The 19,776-nt window shown below is 43.0% G+C and overlaps 1 protein-coding gene across 1 annotated transcript in view; it reads left to right on the top strand.

Annotated features, from left to right (window-relative positions):
- The first annotated feature begins 232 nt into the window (after positions 1-232).
- UBR5 (ubiquitin protein ligase E3 component n-recognin 5) overlaps positions 233-19,776 on the top strand; it is a 137,924-nt gene continuing 118,380 nt past the window's right edge. The window contains exon 1 of the mRNA XM_021688707.2: positions 233-332. Within this exon, the coding sequence (XP_021544382.2) occupies positions 271-332 (62 nt within the window). The 5' untranslated portion in view covers positions 233-270. The remainder of the gene's footprint in view (positions 333-19,776) is intronic.

Here is a 19,776-nt window from a genome sequence, read left to right as displayed (position 1 = left end):
CCGGCCGCCGGCCTCGCACTCCTGCGCGCTGTCGCCGGGGGGAGCGGGTGGCGTGTTGATCCGCCCCTGCCCGCCCCGCCGGGCCGCCGGGCCGCGGACACACGCCCGGCAGGGAGGCGGCGGCGGCCCCTGCGCATTTGCTTCCCTCCATTTGGGGACTGGGAGGCGGCGGCGGCGGCAGTGGGTTTTGGGGAGGGGAAGGGGGTTCGGGGGTGGGTGGGCGAGAGCGGGAGGGGGCCGTCCTCGGGAGGAGGACGAGAAGGAAGCACCATGACGTCCATCCATTTCGTGGTTCACCCGCTGCCGGGCACCGAGGACCAGCTCAATGACAGGTAATAGGGCCGGCGGGCGGGCGGGCGGGGGGAGGGGCGCCTCCCCGCCCTCCCCTCCCCCACGGGGCCGCGTCGGGGCGGGAGCCCGTGTTTACGCGCCGGCCGGCCAGCGGGGGGGGGGTCCTCACTGTCCCCGGCTAGGCCCCTTCCGGGGCAAACTTCTGGTCCCGGGGGTCCGGGGCCGCGGGGGGAGCGCGGTGTAGACGGTGCCCGCGGTGTAGACGGGAAAGCGCGCTGCAACCTCTTTCCTCCCCCCCCCCCCCCCCCGCCCCCCCCGGGGGGCCGGCGTGAAGCCGGGGGGGGGGGGGGGGGGAATCCGGGCCCGGGGGGGGGGGGGCGGTCTGTAATTACCACCCGGCCCAGGCCCGAGGAATCCATATTAGTCAAAGTTGAATTGAGACAGACAATGCGGATGGGGGATGGTGGAGGTAAAAAGAGAGGGAAGAGGAGAAGCGGGGCGAGGGGCCCTGGGGTAGACCGGACTGGCCCGGGCCCCCGGGAGCTGTGTCCGGTGGGGTGGTCTGGACCTGCCAAGCCTGGAGATCCCAGGGGAGGGGGAGGCTGATTCCCGGCAGATCGCATTGGGAGGGGGGGAAGCGCCATGATTATTGTTATTATTATTAAATTTGAGCTCCTGCAGTGAGGTTTGCCTGCCCGGGAGGGGATGAATTCAGGCGGGGGTGGGGAAGTGGATTGGATTCCCTTTGCTCTCCTTCCGAAACGGGGCTGGTAAGCTCCTTCTCCCAGCCCTTATGGTGGGAGCTTTTTTGTTTCCTTTTTTATTCTAATGATAGTGTTTTCCTGAGTTGTAATTTGACAGCTGAAAACCGTGCGTAGAGTCAAAGGAAAACTCTTACGTTTGCAGTTCGCAATGCTGCTTTCTTAACAAGCTGTAAATTTCTGGGATGGGTTTGCTATGGGCGGAGGAGGAATTATGATTTTTTTTTTTGTCTTTAATAAGAAGGCTATTTTGGCTGTGGATTCCTCCCTTTGCCTCCTCCACCGTTCCCTGCCAGTTTAGGATATTGAATTGCAGGGCCGCATGCTCTCAGGGAACTAAGATAAAGCAGGAAAAGTTCCTTCACTGTTGCAAAACAGACTCGGAGAAGGTTGAGGGAGGCCTCCATTAAAGTAAGTCTTAGAATTTAGGACTCCGATCTAATGATGGGCTGAATATTTACGGGGCCACAAAGTGGGGCATTTTAAGCCTCCCTCTCCCCCAATGATATAGCTGCTTTCTATTTCTTTTGAGTATAAATGGCCATCGGGACCCAAGTTTAGAAGTTAGATACGATTTTTGCTAAGTGACCGGGTGACATAAGTTGCATGACGCCGTTTGTCATGCGCTTCCCGGAGGGAGGAAGAGGCCTAACTTGCTGCTAAGATATTGGCCTCCGTCTCCGAGTATTTAACCGCCTCAGGTGGGGCGGACAGCTTCTCAACCCGAAAGCTGGCCGCTTGGTTTGTGGCAGTGGGTTCAGATTTGTCTAATCTTTGCTGTAGCTATATTGTATTTAACATGTTCGTGAAACTTTTGAAATAACTTCTGAAAATACTGAAATACGTTTTATTTTAACATTTTGTTAGGTGATCCTTACTCTGATTTTTATCTCATTAGAGATAGAGATCTCTGAGATTTAATAAGGTTTTTGTTTTGTTTTGTTTTTGTAAATTTTGGAACTGGGCTATTAGTGAGGATAGCTCTACTGTCATTCATAGAACCAAGTTGGTGGTGCTTGTAGTGTAACTTACAAAATTGCACCAGGCAGGAGAGAGGTGGCCATGTTTTCTATATTAGTCCTACTTTATATATACCAAGAATCCTGACTAGCTTACTCAATTGACTGTGTATGCCAAAACCTATTTTGCCAGTTGTCTTGGGCACTTTGATTCATTTTTGAACATTCCTTTTACTTCAGTTAGTCTGGGGAATTTACAGGAAATGTATCCTTTTTTAAGCTACGTTTTTTTCATTCCTAATGTAAACAAGTAATCAGTTTTGGTTTTGATTCCTGTGGTGTCAGTACACAATATTAAGAATATTTAAACCATCATGAGTTTCTATGAAACAGAAGTGGATCTGATTCATATTATAAAATGTGTGTATCGAGGTGGCAGATATTTGAGAAAATAGAAAGTACTGTAGGTAAAATTTTGGGGACATAACAGTTGAGCTGGTAGCAGTAAAGAATGGTCTGTTGAGATTTGTGAGGACAGCATTTGAGACAGCCATGCACCCTGTTTTGATGTAGCTGACTTATGGTGGAGCTGTTCTGTGTCTCCCCTTCAAAGGGAAAGATCCTTTTTGCATACCTCATTGCAGAGTTACAGGCTCAACCTATTGCTGCATTGCTTGACAAAAATCTGTTTATAAAACAGACTGGCTTTCTGGAGCCTTTTAAATGGAACAAGAAGCCCAGAATATTTTCATCTTCAGATAAAAACTTTACCAAGTTTTAGTAAGTTTTGGTAGTCAAAAAGGGTGTGCCACTATAGCTTGACTTTTATATGAGAAATGTGTCTGTGCCAGGAATGAAATGATAAATGATATTTTTGGATGAAAAATGGTGTAAATAAGTAGACTTTATTCTTTACATGAAAAGCAGTAAGATTGGACAGGCAGTATGGTATTGCAAATAAATTGGTGAGTTAAAGAAAATATAGGGGGCCTCGGGGCGCCTGGGTGGCTCAGTTGGTTAAGCGACTGCCTTCGGCTCGGGTCATGATCCTGGAGTCCCGGGATCGAGTCCCGCATCGGACTCCCTGCTCGGCAGGGAGTCTGCTTCTCCCTCTGACCCTCCCCCTTCTCATGTGCTCTCTCTCATTCTCTCTCTCTCAAATAAATAAATAAAATCTTTAAAAAAAATAAAAAAAAAAAAAGAAAAGAAAATATAGGGGGCCTCAAAACATCAATATTTTCTTCTCCAAATAAGTTTTCTTTTTAAAATAGCCACATCCTGGCGCGCCTGGGTGGCTCAGTCGTTAGGCGTCTGCCTTCGGCTCGGGTCATGATCCCAGGGTCCTGGGATCAAGCCCCACATCGGGCTCCCTGCTCCGCGGGAAGCCTGCTTCTCCCTCTCCCAGTCCCTCTGCTTGTGTTCCCTCTCTCGCTGTCTCTCTCTCTGTCAAATAAATAAAATCTTAAAAAAAATATATATAAATAAAATAGCCACATCCTGTTAAAAGTCAGATATTTTGTTGAGTGTAATGGTGTGATGTCTCAAATATCTAAAATATACTCTGTGAAAAAAGTTTGTGTTTTTTTTCTTTGTATTTTCAGACTTGCTAATTCTGTAATAATCTTTGTATATTGGGTTAGAATCTTTAATCATTGCCCTGGGAGACCAAATAATGAATGCAGTTGATGAATATAGGTGGGGGTGGCTAGGGCAGAGGAGAGGAATTCAGAGAGCCTAGGATGTTGGTTGTGGCTTCCCAGAGTGATTAAAAGGTCCTTAGTGCTGAGTGGCTGGCCCTATGCAAATATTCACTGTGTTGAATTGAAACCATCCCTGCTCAGATACTTTTGTGACATTTTGATTTTCTTTCTAGTGAATTTCTTGAGTTAGTACTATGTTCCTGCTTGAATCATTGTCTCCGAGAAACAGCAAAAGGATATCAAGAACATGGGAAGAGCTGGAAGTGCCTACTCACTAAGATCTGGAAAGTGCCAAAGAAGTCCTGTAGACCAGTCTTTTCACTAATGAGTCGAAAAAACAGGCCCGGAGCTTTGTGGAATTTATCCAGGGGTACACTGAGCTACTGACAGATGAGGTCCACATGATGGTCTCCCTCCCCTCCCCCCGGTCCAGGTCTCTTTCCACTGTTCCACATGGCCTGTGTTCGGAGATTTCGTTGCCTTTTGAGGCATGGCAGCCTTAGATCAGCCACCTGTCTTAGAGTTTTGATTTCTTCTTCCCCTCACCTCCTCCTTCCACTTAGGCCTTTTGTCAGGGGCCTGACCCTCTTAACCCTTTCCTAGAACTGGCCTAAGAGAGGCCTTTTTAAGGTGATGTGGGTATGCCGTGACTTGTCCCTGTCCTGAATTATTCCTCATGGTGCAGGTTGGTTACAATAGGAACCAGGTCTCAGTGTCTTTATGTGGAATTTTCCTGTGAGCTTTGCTTTTTGGCATTGTAATGTGTTGTGCAGTCAAACAGACTGGGTTGACATTGTCGTATCAAAAGGTTTTTTCTCTGAGGAGCTTTCCCTTTAGGTACTGTAAGGCTACCAGGTAAGATAATACAGAGAGGAGTTAGAAATTTTGAATATCTAAATCTGGGTTTGTCTCATTCCTGCTACTTACTATGTGCTGGTAGGCGAGTCATTTAACCACTTAGAGCCTTACTCCCTTGTCTTCCCCCTGCTCCCCCTCCCCATCTCTAAATCAGGCGTAGTACCCATCTCAAGGTTGGTAGGGAACAACTGAGATAGTGGGTAGGAAAACACAAATATTATAATGTGGGTCATGTGGAAAATATGAAGAGATGGTTACTTTTGACTGCTTTTATGTGTCTGATTTTCAAATCAAAAAGCAGGAAATCAAAGAGATTGCTCTAGAATATCCTTACCGTTGAGTGCAGAATCCATACTTAGTCTTAGATCAGTGGTTCTCAACTGGGTGCAGTTTTGTCTCGTGTCTCCCCCCGCCCCCGGGTATATTTGGCAGTGTTTGGAGATACGTTTTTGATTGTCACAGCGGGAGCATTGCTACTGGCCTCTAGTGGATAGAGGCCAGGGAAGCTGCTAAACGTCCTACAATGCATAGTACAGCTCCCACACGAAAAGAATTATCCTGTCCAAAATTCTAGTTGTGCTGGGGTTGAGAAACTCTGTCCTAGCTTATCTTGAATATATACAGATGTAAAAATAAATGTAGATGACTTTTATGAAGAAAAATTCCAGCAATATAAGTTGTTAGTTTCATAATGTGACTATTTAACATTAAAATTAAAAAGTCAGTTCCTTGGCAACACTAGCTACATTTCAAGTGCTCTGTAGCCACATGTAGTTAGTAGCCACCATATAGGACAGTGCAGATAACATGTCAGTGCCATCACTGAAAGTTCTGTTGGACAACAATGATGTAGAAAGTGCTTTTTTGCATGGGGCATGGCATTCAGTAGGTGGTCCTGATTTTTATTAGGAACTGTTGGGTTTTAAAGATTCAGGGATGATATCCTTGCCCTCTAAGTAGGCGCCTGAACACATGCCAGGGATTACATGGAGCTGAACCAAGGTTGTGGTGGGTAGATGTTATAGTAGTGGAAAGCTGCCTGAAATTTCAGTATGCTACACCAAAAAACACAAGTATTAGTCTGTGTGGGATAGAGCATCACATCACCAAACCAGAGGGAAATCTCACTGATTATTGAGATTGTTACGCACAGTAATACTAGAGGACTGTACTGGAAAGGTACAGGCAAGTTTAACTGAAATGACTAAATGAAGCTGATTAAGGAAAGTAAAAGCTTAAAGACAGGGTATGAAATAGCCAAACAAAAAATTGAAAATCAAAACAAAGCATATCAGTTTTATAAATCAGGAAATCAGGGACTAAATTATAGGCTTAGGAGTGAACACTTGTGAAGGAAATTACGCAGTACACGGAAGTGCAACTAGGAATAATGGGGTGAATTTTAAGAAATAAGGATTTTTCCCTAGCAGTTAGGTTATTTAGGAACTGGTCTCTAAAGGAAAGTGGAATCACTGAAGGCTGCGTCAGATTGCACTGCAGTAGGGACGCCGGGCTGGCTCAGTCGGTGGAGCATGCGACAGTTGATCTCCGGATTAGAAGTTTGAGCCTCACGTTGGGTATAGAGAGTACTTAAAAAAATAAAATCTTTAAAAAATAATTACACTTCAGTAGCTCCTATGGGGTGTATTGAAGGAAGCAGTATTATGTTGCGGGAGAATGTACTTGCGTCTTCTTTCCCCCACTTTTATCATATCTACTACTTCTTCTTTTTTTTTTTTTAATTCATGAGAGACAGAGCGAGAGAGAAAGGCAGAGGGAGAAGCAGGCTCCCAAGGAGCAGGGAGCCCGATGCGGGACTCGATCCCAGGACCCTGAGATCATGACCTGAGCCGAAGGCAGACGCCTAACCATCTGAGCCACCCAGGCGCCCTATCGTATCTACTTCTTTTTTTTTTTTATGATTTATTTGACAGAGAGAAACACAGCGAGAGAGGGAACACAAGCAGAGGGAGGGGGAGAGGGAGAAGCAGGCTTCCTGCCGAGCAGAGAGCCCGATGCGGGGCTCGATCCCAGCACCCTGGGATCACGACCTGAGCCGAAGGCAGACGCTTAACGACTGAGCCACCCAGGCACCCCTATCGTATCTACTTCTAATTAAGAAAACAAACTCCATTTGTGGTCTCTTTTTCTGTCATTTTGCCACCTTGGCGTTCTGAGCAAATGAAAACAGCCTCTCCTAGCTCACTGTGATTATGAATTATTGGTTTATTTTTTTCTAATTTTATTTATCTATTTGACAGAGACAGCGAGAGAGGGAACACAAACAAGGGGGGTGGGAGAGGGAGAAGCAGGCTTCCCGCAGAGCAGGGAGCCCGATGTAGGACTCGATCCTAGGACCCTGGGATCATGACCTGAGCCGAAGGCAGACGCTTAACAACTGAGCCACCTAGACACCCCAGAATGTTTTTTATAACAAGCAATTTTTAGGGGCGCCTGGGTGGCTCAGTTGTTAAGCCTCTGCCTTCAGCTCAGGTCATGATCCCAGGGTCCTGGGATCGAGTCCTACATTGGGCTCCCTGCTCTGCGGGAAGCCTGCTTCTCCCTCTCCCACTCCCCCTGCTTGTGTTCCTGCTCTCGCTATGTCTCTCTCTCTGTCAAAAAAATAAATAAAATCTTTAAAAAAAAAAAAACATTCTTGGAAAAGATCTGGAAAATACAGAAGATCAATTTAAAAAGTTTAATAGTGCGACCACTGTTAACATTTTGTGGCTTTCTAGTCTCTTTCTGTACCTGGATATTTTTGTTTGTTTTTATAATAGTTGTGATCATCCTGGGTATAGTTTTATATTCTTGAAACTTCTCTTGACTTTAATATGTTACAGTATTTTTCATACGAAATAGCTATTTATAAGAAATCTATATTTTTCTTGACAGCAAATTTATGTGTTAATTTAAAAAATTTGTATATATGAAGTGATGATATTTTATTTTTTTTATTTTTTTAAGATTTTATTTATTTATTTGAGAGAGAGAGAATGAGAGAGAGCAAGCACATGAGAGGGGAGAGGGTCAGAGGGAGAAGCAGACTCCCTGCCGAGCAGGGAGCCCGATGCGGGACTCGATCCAGGGACTCCAGGATCATGACCCGAGCCGAAGGCAGTCGCTTAACCAACTGAGCCACCCAGGCGCCCGAAGTGATGATATTTTAGAATCCATTAGTATTGATGGTATTCTAGATTGCATATAGAGATATGACAGTGTCCAGTGTAGGAAGCAGTGTGGACTGAATGAATGGATAGATTTTTATTTCCTTTCCCCATCAGTTCAGGCTCCATTTTTTTGTGATCCAGAAGAAAAAGTGTTGAGAACCTACCATTTCAAGAAATTAGCTCTGCTCCAGCATGAATCTGCTGTTTCCAAATACAGGTGACAAGGTGTTCCAGATCTTTATGTGAACTAAGATACTAGGTCTTCCTCACAGCTGATCTGAAACTCCAGAGATGGCCTTTGTGTGAGTGGCTCCCATACCCTCTTACTTAGGGGTATGGTGGAGATTCGTCTGAGATTTTCTCTGACAGTCTGCTTGCTATGATGTGAGAAGTGGAGGATGATGGGTGGCTTAAACCTTAAGGAAGAAAAGGCCAGATTTGAGATTAGGAAGTTAATGTGAGGAAAGTTAAGAAAGCAGAGACAGGGACGCCTGGGTCGCTCAGTTGGTTGAGCGTCTGCCTTCAGATCAGGTCGTGATCCCGGGATTCCAGAATCGAATCCCCATCAGGCTCCTTGCTCAGCGAGGAGTCTGCTTCTCCCTCTGCCTCTACCTGCCGCTCCCCCTGCTTGTGCGTGTGCTTGTGCGTGTGCGCGCTCGCTTTCTGACAAATGAATAAATAAAATCTTTGGAAAAAAAAAAAAAGAAAGCCGAGACAATATGGTAGGGTTATTTTAATGTCTAAATGATGAAAACCAGGTTCTCTGAAAGGCGTTTCGGGGAGGGGTATTGGGTTTTGCAGTTCAACATCTATTTTCTTCTACTGTAGGAATGGCTTTGTTTCTTGTCCAGAAGTAATTTGAACTAGTCCATTTATTGTTCTGTATCATCATCTGCATATAGAAACCCTACATTGTCTTTAAAAGAAGCACCAATCAAGTGATTTTTCTTAAATTGTGTGCATATTTAGTTTAAACGTTCAATTCTCTTAGCATGCTTTTATTTCTAGTGGTGTTTAACCTGGTCTTCACTCCTATCAGAAATCCCTTGTTGTTTTCCTTAAATGGTGATTGTGTTTTTCTTCTTATCAGGTGTTCTGATTATTGTATGTAGATGGAGAATAATTGAGCAGGAGTCAGTACTTTGATGCTGTGGACGGTGTGCTCTCTCCTTTCTGTGGTTGGTCTTCTGGGGGGGGGCGGGTATAGAACTACTTTTTCTCTGCCTCCTGCAGTCACAAGCAAGGGATGAATCCAAATTACTGCCACATGTTCCTCCTGATTCCCTGTTAGGTTTCTGTCACTTCTGAAGGGATCCAGAACCAGGACCGGTATCTTCCGTTGGGCAGCTTGGCAGCCCGTGGTCTGTAGGGCAGCGATGACATGTGGGCTGATTTTGCTGGCAGCAGCTGCTCATCTTTCTACCACTTCGGAGAGCTGGAAGCTATTGAAGAATGTGCGCAACACCTGCATCCAGAGACAGGAGTCATATGTGGTTAGCAGCCACCCCATACCATTCCAGAATGTTTCTGGTTTCACAAAACTCTCTTGAGTGGAGGGGCTAGGGCAGTTGGTCTTTTTCTTTTCTTCTCCAGGGCCTCTAGATTCCTCAGAAGACTTTTGGAAATGTAAAAAGCTTTTTTAGCTTTCATGAAGATTTGATCATTCTTTGGTGAATTCTAGGACATTCTTGAGGGGTGATAGCATTGGTTTTTGGGCGTGGTATGTTTAAACCATTTGTTTTTTCTTTGGAATGGAGTTTTTCTGACAACACTGAATTTTTATAAGAGTAACATAACCTAACCAAATTGTAGTAAAAACATTTACTGTGGCTTTTCTGATTTAAGAGGTTCTTTGATTTAAAGTAGTACTCATAGTGTCTGAATGGACCACCATCATCAGGCCCACAAAAGCTTAAGGATTACTGTATAAAAGGCCTGTTCACATTCCTTTGTATTACAATTAAAATAATTGATGACAGCAGATAGAGCTGTGCTTGCCAGGGCCTCACTGGCCCCAGACTTCCTCTCCCCCTTAGACTACAGGTTCTATATAGGCTGTTGGCTTGAGAATAGAGGGTTTTCCTGCTCCTCAAGGCTAGAGTAATTTTGGTTTTTTCTACAAATGAAATTTTAAAAGATTGAGTAAAGTTACATAAATATTAGGTCCTCCCTAGAACTCTTTTTTTTTTTAAAGATTTTATTTCTTTATTCATGAGAGGCAGAGGCAGAGGGAGAAGCAGGCTCCCAAGGAGCAGAGAGCCCGATGCGGGACTTGATCCCAGGACCCTGGGATCATGACCTGAGCTGAAGGCAGACGCTTAACCATCTGAGCCACCCAGGCGCCCTAGAACTCTTTTTTTTAAAAAACATTTTATTTATTTATTTGACAGAGAGAGACACAGCTAGAGAGGGAACACAAACAGGGAGAGTGGGAGAGGGAGAAGCAGGCTTCCCGCCGAGCCGGAAGCCCGACGTGGGACTCGATCCCAGTACCCTGGGATCATGACCTGAGCCGAAGGCAGACGCTTAACGACTGAGCCACCCAGGCGCCCCTCCCTAGAACTCTTAAGACACTGAGAGGGTAGCTTTTTAATAACACACGTCAGTACTCATAGGGTTACAGTCCAGCCGGGGGAGTGAAGCTGATCCAGACCACTAGCAAACTTTGAAAGACTGGTGCAAGAGGTAGTGGAGTTTAGCCTGTACAAATATTTGCCATGTGTTGTCAGCACTGAGTTGGAAAACTGTGTTAGATTAGTTTTCCTTATTCAGTAAACGTTTGTGTGCTTCTCACCCTCAAACATTGTGCTAACCCAGGAGTGGGTTTCACTTGTTGCACCAGCTGTGATTCACGAATCTCTTGCACCAACCCTTTCTGGAACTTTGGGGTTGAGGGGCAGTTGGAACATTCTCTGCCTCGTTGGGCAAGTTTGGAGAATAGTGAGGTGATAGATTAGTGGGCCCAGGGAGCGGCATCAGGTGGGTGTGCCATGTATTTTTTTTTTAACTGTTTACTTTGAAATAATTATAGACTCACAAGTAGATGCAAAAATAGTGCAGAGGGCCTGTGTCCCCATAATCTGGCTTACCCTAATGGTAACATCTTGATTTTACCAAGTATTTTTGACATCCTTGCAAAGTGCTAGAGATTTAAAGGAACATTTCCCCATGTGCATTTTTGAAAATTGCTTATTTCTCTGCTAAGATAACATAGATTAGAAGACACAAATTTAGAGAAGACTTGGCATTCTTAGACAAGTTTGAATTGATGAGATATATTCTAGGTAGTGAGTAAGTTTTTAGTCATTCGGTCTTTGACATGATGGTGAGTGGGATCTAAATTGGAGGAAGTCAGAGGGAGAGGGAGAGGTCAGGGATTTGTTTTTTTTTTGTATCTGACGCTAATTGGCTATGTGACCATGAGTCAGTGGTACAGCTATTATTGGTAAGTGAATGAATTGGGCCGGATCATGTAGGTTTTCTCTGCTCAGTTTCTGTGCTCTTGGGATTGTGCTAAGGAAAGGATTTTTATATTGTAGAATGGTTCAGTGGGAGAAGGAACTGTGTCTATGGTTGTCTGTGATTTCTTTCACTTAAATTTCATCGATGATGGAAAATGAACAAAGAAAGTGGGAGAATAAATTTTTACTCTTTTACTCAATTCAGTAACTGTTTTGCCAACTGAATTATATACATTGGGATACAAAGATGATGGCCTCTGCCCTCATGGGGCATGCATTTTACAGGAGAGGCAAACAGGTAATAGGGAATTAAGTGCTACTAGATAATATAAATGACAGGGAAGATGGACCTGATGATTAAACCTGGTGCTTATGAAGGGCTTTGAAGACAGGGTTTTGCAGGGTGTGGAGACTGGTTCATTCTTTTATTTCTGTTCTCTTGAGTGTGATGAATTTTCTTTTAGAGACATGGAAGATACTGTCAGCAATCAGGGCTTCACCAGGGGGTGATATTGATAATCAGAGTTATGTGATAATGTGTTGTGTGAGAACAGTGTGTGAGAGCAGTTTACATATGGACAGTGGGGTTTTTTTTGTTGTTGTTTGTTTGTTTTTGTTCCTTTGCTTTTTGTTTGCGGAAGGTACTGTCCAGGCATCAGACAAGAAGATAGGCCTCAGCGGGGTGTGAAAACAGGTTGCTTCTTCCTAATGCTTAGACTGACATATTGTTGGAGTTGGCAAGGAAGGGAGAGGGGATACTTGAAGAGCTTATATGGGGAGTCTATGCTCCTTTCTGCTCACTCGTGTTGCACAGGCTGGGATTGATCCTGTGATCACCTTGAATACTACCAGGAGAGAGACCCTTAAATGTGAGACTGTGTGTCCTCTGATTCCTTCATTGTTATTGTCTTCATTTAAAATACTTAATTTCAGGGGCACCTGGGTGGTTAAGCATCCTACTCTTGATTTCAGCTCAGGTCCTGATCTCAGGGTTGTGAAATCGAGCGAGCGCCACTCTGCATCCAGCTCTGAGCTGGGTGTGGAGCCTTCTTGAGATTCTCTCTTTCCCTCTGCCCCTCCCCCCCTTAATAAATAAAATAAGATATTTAATTTTATATAGTACTCTGCCAGAAATATTTCAGGATTATTTGTGGTTATAGGCATTCATGGGAAAGAACTGTTTTGATGGATATGGAATTTCACATCAGATTTAAGACCCCAAGGTGAGATGAAATAGTCAAAAATATGTGGGGGCACCTGGCTGGCTCAGTCTATAGAACATCCAACTTTTTTTTTTTGAGCATTCAACTTTTGATCCCGGGGTCATGAGTTTGAGCCCCAATTTGGGTTTAGAGATTACTTAAATACATATCTGAATTTAGATGTATCTGCTTAATTCCTTTAAGTTTTGTACTAAGTTTTCATCTGTCTTCAGGTTTGTTTTATGACACTGACATTCAATATCAAGTATTAAAATTTCTACAGAATTTGAGTGTGTAACTGTGTATCTTTAGGATTTTATGTACCATAGATGGGTCCTGTTGGGAAGAGCTGTGAGAATTAAAAAGCCACTGGACTCGGTGTCAGGAGGCTTGGTTCTTTTGTTAACTAGTTGTGTAGTCTTGGGCAAGTCATTTCCCTGCAGTGAGTCTTAGTTTACTCATTTGTAAGATGGGGGGATGTGTTTGATGTCTGAAAGTTCATTTCAGCTTGGAGTCTCTGTGAACTGTAGGGCTGTACATACTGTTTTATGAGCCATAGTTGATGTTATGTTCCTCAGCTTTGCCACTTTAAGATTTAATTTTTATTTCCTGCCTTAGACCTGCTCTTCTTCCTTTTTGTACTCATTCTAATAGGTATGTAAAAGCAGTGGACTTGTAAATTCTTACCACCTTGGTGGGTTAAGTGGAGGGGAGCTCTTAAAAACCATCCCAACTCTTCTATATCTTTTCAGAATATTTTAAACTGTGAGAGCCAATGTATTTAACTTGACACGAATGAATTCAGTGCAGTTATATTATCTTTTAATTATATTTTCCATGTAAACTTAATGGGGAAGTTTCCGTGTGGCGAAAGCTTATTTGAAGTAAGGGGTGATAAAGCAAAAGCACATTGACAGTGTAACGTCTCCTGGGATTGGGAGTTTTCGTTCCCCTTTGGTTTCCAGTGAGTTGAGACTGTTCTTTTTGGAAGGCTATTTAGTAAGTCCCAGTACTGTCAGGTGCTCATCAGGAATTTGTTCAATTTTTCAAGATACCTATTATCATTTTGTACATTAGTCTGTAATAGTTGACGTTAGTTTTTCAAAAAAATTTTTTTTTTTAAGATTTTATTTATTTGTGAGAGAGAGAATGAGAGACAGAGAGCATGAGAGGGAGGAGGGTCAGAGGGAGAAGCAGACTCCCTGCTGAGCAGGGAGCCCGATGCGGGACTCGATCCCGGGACTCCGGGATCATGACCTGAGCCGAAGGCAGTCGCTTAACCAACTGAGCCACCCAGGCGCCCTAGTTGACGTTAGTTTTTCACTTGAGTAGCCTACTAGTCTACTTGACATTGACTGCTGAGTCATTTTGGAGATGTTCAGAGTTTTACACCCAAGGGGGATTTTAGGGTTTTTCATATTTTACAGCTGAGGAAATTGAGGGCAGGGGGGCCCAAGTGATTAGTTAAGTGGCAAAGACTAGACTCTGCACTAACTCAGCTTTTTATTTTTTTTAAAGATTTTATTTATTTATTTGACAGAGAGAGACACAGTGAGACAGGGAACACAAGCAGGGGGAGTGGGAGAGGTAGAGGCAGGCTTCCCACTGAGCAGGGAGCCCGATGCGGGACTCGATCCCAGGACCCTGGGATCATGACCTGAGCCAAAGGCAAACGCTTAACGACTGAGCCACCCAGGCGCCCCTTTTTTTTCTTTTTAAAGATTTTGTTTATTTGAGAGAGAGCGTGAGAGAGAGAGCGCGCACAAGCAGGAGGGAGCAGCAGAGGGAGAGGGAGAAGCATACCTTCCTGATGAGCAGTGAGCCTGTCGCAGGGTTCGATCCAGGGACCCTGGGATCATGACCTGAGCTGAAGGCAGACGCTTAACCGATTGAGCCACCCAGACGCCCCTGCACTAACTCAGCTTTATTTCTTTTCCTTTTCTTTTTGGAATGGGCATGGGAAATTACTTGTTTTTCTGATGCATATTTATTACTATATATAAATGCAATTAAATATTGATATATACACTTTGTGTACACACATGCCATTAAAGGAGCAAATTTGGGGGCTTCTGCTACATTATCAGTTATAGTCTTGGGTGCACGGTGGTGGAGCTTAGTCAGTGGTGGAGCTTAGTCGGTGGTGCAGTGAAAGAAGTTTTGGATTCTTCCCCAGAGGCACATAGCCTGGTCTTGTGAAGAAGGAAAGCTTTCCAGAAGAGTCAAAAGGAGGATGGGGATTCTGAGTAGGAGGTAGGCTGAGAGGACCCTGGTCACCAAAGGTGTGGTGCAGGGCAGGGCGTTGAGGACTGGAAGAGCTTTGTAGGCACAAGGAACTGCATGTGTGAAGACCCTAAGGTGAGAGAGGGCAGTACATTTGAGGAACTATAAGAAGCCCAGAATGCTTAGAGCAATGAGTACATAGGGTTTCAAATCAGTTGAATAGTTCTTGTAGAAAGGAATACAGTGTTAACTGTCTTCAAAAATGAGCTTGGTATTATCATGAAAAATAAATTTGATGTGCTAGGTTATGCACTGGCTGTAGCTGATTAATTTAGTAGGTTAGACTTAGCAACTGAACCAGCGCAGCGCGGTAAAGGGTGTGAATTCCATCCCAGTTTAGGACAGTTGCTTGATTTCATGGCTACAAATAGCATCCTTTACCTCCATCCAGCCTAGTTGTTGGAATTTGCTACTGTTAATGAAGATGAACCAGCTTGGATGGGTGGTTCAGTTCAGATGCTTCATTGCTGTTGGGAAAACACTGCAGATGCTACGGATGAGCTAGTAATGTCACTGAGATGAAGAATAATGCATTTTTCTAAGAGAGAAAATAGTCTGTGATCTTAACCATGTTAAGGACAAAAGTTTCATGAGAAGTGCTTGAGGAAAATGACAGTGCACTTGTCTCTGGGTTATGGATGAATTACTTTTGATGTCTCAGTGTGTTTTAGCATTTTATATGCGTCTATGTGAGTATGTGTTTTTTAAATAATAGAAACAATAAATCCCTAACAAAGTATTTTAGTTTAGTTAGCTATTCACGTGTACTATTCACATATGTACTAACTACGATACCTCAGGTACTAGGAATGCAAAGACCACACACAATAAGCTTGTCTTCAAAGAGGCCACCTCTCAGCATTCCCACGAAACGTGAAAAGCATTGAATAAAGAACACTTAATTTCATTAAAAATTTTTTTTCTCTAGAAACCTCTTATATGAAATATAATTCTTTGTGTAAAACTGAGGGATGATTCTGTAAATAAATTTATTATTTAAAAAATTTTATTTTGAGCTTTGATATTGAACAGTCCTAAATTAGGATTAGATATTTGGGCATAATTTTTCATTTGAGCTTATGGAAGTTTGTTCACAGCCTGCCCCCAAAGGAATGGTGTGTAATGAAAGCCTGTTGGATTTTGGACAAGAACTTACCATTTCCGTTTTACATTCATAGTTCACCCAGGGAGAAGATAGCTTGTAAAAAAACATTGTAGTAAAATTTAAGCACTTATTTTTTCTAGTAAACTGACAGAATTTTTATCATAACTTAAATATAAATGAACACTATGAGAAAGCATTTAAAAAAAATGCGACCTAAAGTTTGTCTGATTGATTGATTGATTCATTGTTAGTCAACAAATATTTATGAGGGCTTGTTTTGGGCCTGACTCTTGGGCTACAACAATGAATATAGGAGGCACAAATTCCTTCGCTTGTGGAGCTTACATCATCATAGTGACATGCTTTTTGTGTGTTAATTATTAGGAAACACTTCTTTTAAGTGTGAGGTGTTTAATTTCCATGTTACATCTATTTGAAATGTATTCTTATTAAAAATTGTATTCAGGGGCACCTGGGTGGCTCAGTCGTTAAGTGTGTCTGCCTTCGGCTCAGGTCATGATCCCAGGGTCCTGGGATCGAGCCCCGCATCGGGCTCCCTGCTTGGCGGGAAGTGTGCTTCTCCCTCTTCCACTCTCCCTGCTTGTGTTCCCTTTCTCGCTGTGTGTCTCTCTGTCAAATGAATAAGTAGAATCTTAAAAAAAAATAGAATTCAGTTAGAAATGATGGGAAAGCCCACTGAATTTAACTATTCTTTGTGATATCCCTAAGTAGTTTATTAAACATTTTCATCACTGTGCAGGGCCATTCTTTAAACTTGACTTTCTTTTACTTTGAGCCTGTGAGTGCCATCTGGGAATGCTGAGAGGTGGCCTCTTTGAAGAAAGGCTTATTGTGCTTGGTCTTTGCATTCGTAGTACCTACCTGAGGTATCATAGTTAGTACATATTTTTATTAGATTAATTTGAACTTCAAAAAACAAAATATTTTAATAAAAATTGATTCTTAGACAACTGTATTTTGATCTTTAGAATAAGGAATGAATTAAGTGTATGGATTTTTTTTTTTTTTTGCATGTACTATTCCAATAATATTGAAAGATACCATGGTATAACTTCACTGCCCCCCCCCATATTTCTTTCTTTCTTTATTTTTTTTAAAGATTTTATTTATTTATTTGACAGAGAGAGACACAGCAAGAGAGGGAACACAAGCAGGGGGTGTGGGAGAGGGAGAAGCAGGCTTCCCGCAGAGCAGGGAGCGCATGTGGGGCTCGATCCCAGGACCCTGGGATCATGACCTGAGCCGAAGGCAGACGCTTAACGACTGAACCACCCAGGCACCCCCCGCCCCCCATATTTCATGTAGGAGGCCTTCCTTAAATCCTTAAATCCTTGACTCTGTGTGTGTGTGTGTGTGTGTGTGTCTGTTTGTGTGTGTGTGTGTGTTTTTGGTTAGGTTGATTTCCCCCCCAACACTCTATTATAAACATTTTCAAACTGCAGAAAATTTGAAAGAATAAACAATAAATAACTTGGTTATACTTCTTCTAGATTCAGTAATTGTTATGATTTTGCCAAATTTGCAAAGTGTGTGTGTATGTGTGTGTATGTATATATATATATATATATACATATATATATATATACACACATATACATGTATACACATATATATATATATATATATATACATACACACACAAGATAAATATGAAAACTTTGGACTATTTGGAAGTTGCAGTCCTCATGATGCTTTATCTTTTAAATACATGTATCTCCTAAAAATCTGGACTTTCTTCTGTACAACCACCATACCATTATCACACCTTAGAAAATGAACAGGAATTCCTTAATACCATCCAAGAGCTGGTATATATTCAGGTTTTCCCCACTTGTCTTTAAAATATCTATATATGGGGTGCCTGGGTGGCGTAGTCGGTTGGGCATCTGCCTTCGGCTCAGGTCATGATCCCAGGGTCCTGGGATCGAGTCCCACATCGGGCTCCTTGCTCAGTGGGAAGCCTGCTGCTCCCCCTGCTTGTGCTCTCAATCTCTCTCTCTCTCTCATAAATAAATAAAATCTTAAAAAAAAATCTGTATATAATAATTGGGTTTATCAAATCAGAATTCAGTCAAGGTTCACACATTGCATTTGGTTTCATTTGAATTTTGTCTTGGAGTCATTTTTACAAAAATGTTTGCAATTTTTACAAGGGTCACCCTTAGTGATTGAAATATGGAAATCCTTCTTTTTGAAAGTGCAATTGTCATTGTTTTTAATTTCATGAACTTTTAATTGGTCTGTGTATACAATTTTCATTTGTCAGTCGTGTATGGGTATTTTGATGAATTTTCTAGTGTTTCTTTTCCTAGACCTCATGAAACCTTGCATCTCTTGCAAGATTTGCAGTTTCACTTTGGGTTGGATTTGCATTGGATTACATTGTATTATCGGATAACATCCCATGATCAGCAACAGCTTGACTCCAAAATGTGGAAATGATAGCCAGGTTGTGCAGGGATGTTTGAGACCATTTTAATAAGAGATAAGTGGTTGGTGAACGTTTTGGTCTTGTCGGTTTTTGTTTCCTTATGCAGTCTCCTGACTGCAGGGCTGAGGAAATGAGAACAATCTATCAGTATATATTTCATGGTGTGATTGACGGGAGAGCTGGCTTGTCAGTGTTCTATGGGAATATAGAAGTGAGGGGTTTTGTTGATGTTACATAAAGATTGGTTTTTATTTTGAGCAAAGATTTGCTCTTCAGATAAGTCTATGGTTAAATAGATTTGTTAAATAAGCTACTTGAAGTAAATGTTTAAGGGAGTTCGAGGGTGTAGATAACAAAGTTTAGTTTTGTTTTTAAACTTAGCACAGTTAAAGGAAACTGCTAAGAAAGGTATCAAAGATGAAGTATAAATGAGGCTTTATTCATAGACCATTGGAACTAGTACCAAAGAAAATGGTGAGGTTTTCTTTGATCTTCATTCTGTTTTTTTATTGATGTGTCAGAAACCACTCCAAATTGAATGGTGTAAAGCAACAGTCATTTATTATTTCTGGAGATTGACAGTACTGGGCTGGGGGGGGGTTCTTACTCTAGGTTTCTTATGCAGTGGCAGTCAGGTGGTAGCTGGGAAGACTCAAACGGCTGGGACCTGGAACTGGGCAGGTCCTCCGGCATCTCCACCTTGGGTGGTCTCTCTGTGTGGTCTCTGCAGCATGGAGGCTTCGACATTGTTAGACTCCTTAGGTGGCAGCTCAGAGTTTCAAAAGCATGTGGCCTTGTCCTAAGAGAGAGAGTGTCAAGCTGGACTGCCTTTTTATGCCATGGCTTTAGGAGTCCTGCAGAGTCACTTCTGCCTCATGCCCTTCTCAAGAAGCAAGTCATGGGGCGCCTGGGCGGCTCAGTCATTAAGTGTCTGCCTTCGGCTCAGGTCATGATCCCAGGGTCCCGGGATCGAGCCCTGCATCGGGCTCCCTGCTCCGCGGGAAGCCTGCTTCTCCCTCTCCCACTCTCCCTGCTTGTGTTCCCTTTCTCGCTGTCTCTCTCTGTCAAATAAATAAAATCTTAAAAAAAAAAAGAAGCAAGTCATAAGGCCTGTATTAAAGGGGAGGGTAATTAGAGTCCACATCTTGGTGGGAGGAGTGTTCAAAGGATTTATAGATATATTTTTTTAAAAACCACCTTGGCCATTAAAAAAGATGATAAACAGGGGCACCTGGGTGGCTCAGTCGGTTAAGCGTCTGCCTTAGGCTCGGGTCCTGTGATTGAGCCCCATGTCGGGCTCCCTGCTCAGCTTGGAGTCCACTCCTCCCTCTCCCTCTGTTCCCCCCCACCCCCTGCTTGTGCGTTCACTCTCTCTCAAATAAATAAAATCATAAAAAAAGATGATAAACTAATACTTACCAGAAGGAGATTTGGATGCCATGAAAGTTTTAGAAAAGATTGATACCATGTATTTAAAAACAGAAAAAATGCAGACTTGAAATTTATGGCACTGGACATAATGCATTTTGTGGTA

Source organism: Neomonachus schauinslandi, chromosome 4 (genome assembly GCF_002201575.2).
Source record: "Neomonachus schauinslandi chromosome 4, ASM220157v2, whole genome shotgun sequence".
NCBI classification, from domain to species: domain Eukaryota; kingdom Metazoa; phylum Chordata; class Mammalia; order Carnivora; family Phocidae; genus Neomonachus; species Neomonachus schauinslandi.
This window is presented reverse-complemented; position numbering and strand designations above follow the sequence as displayed.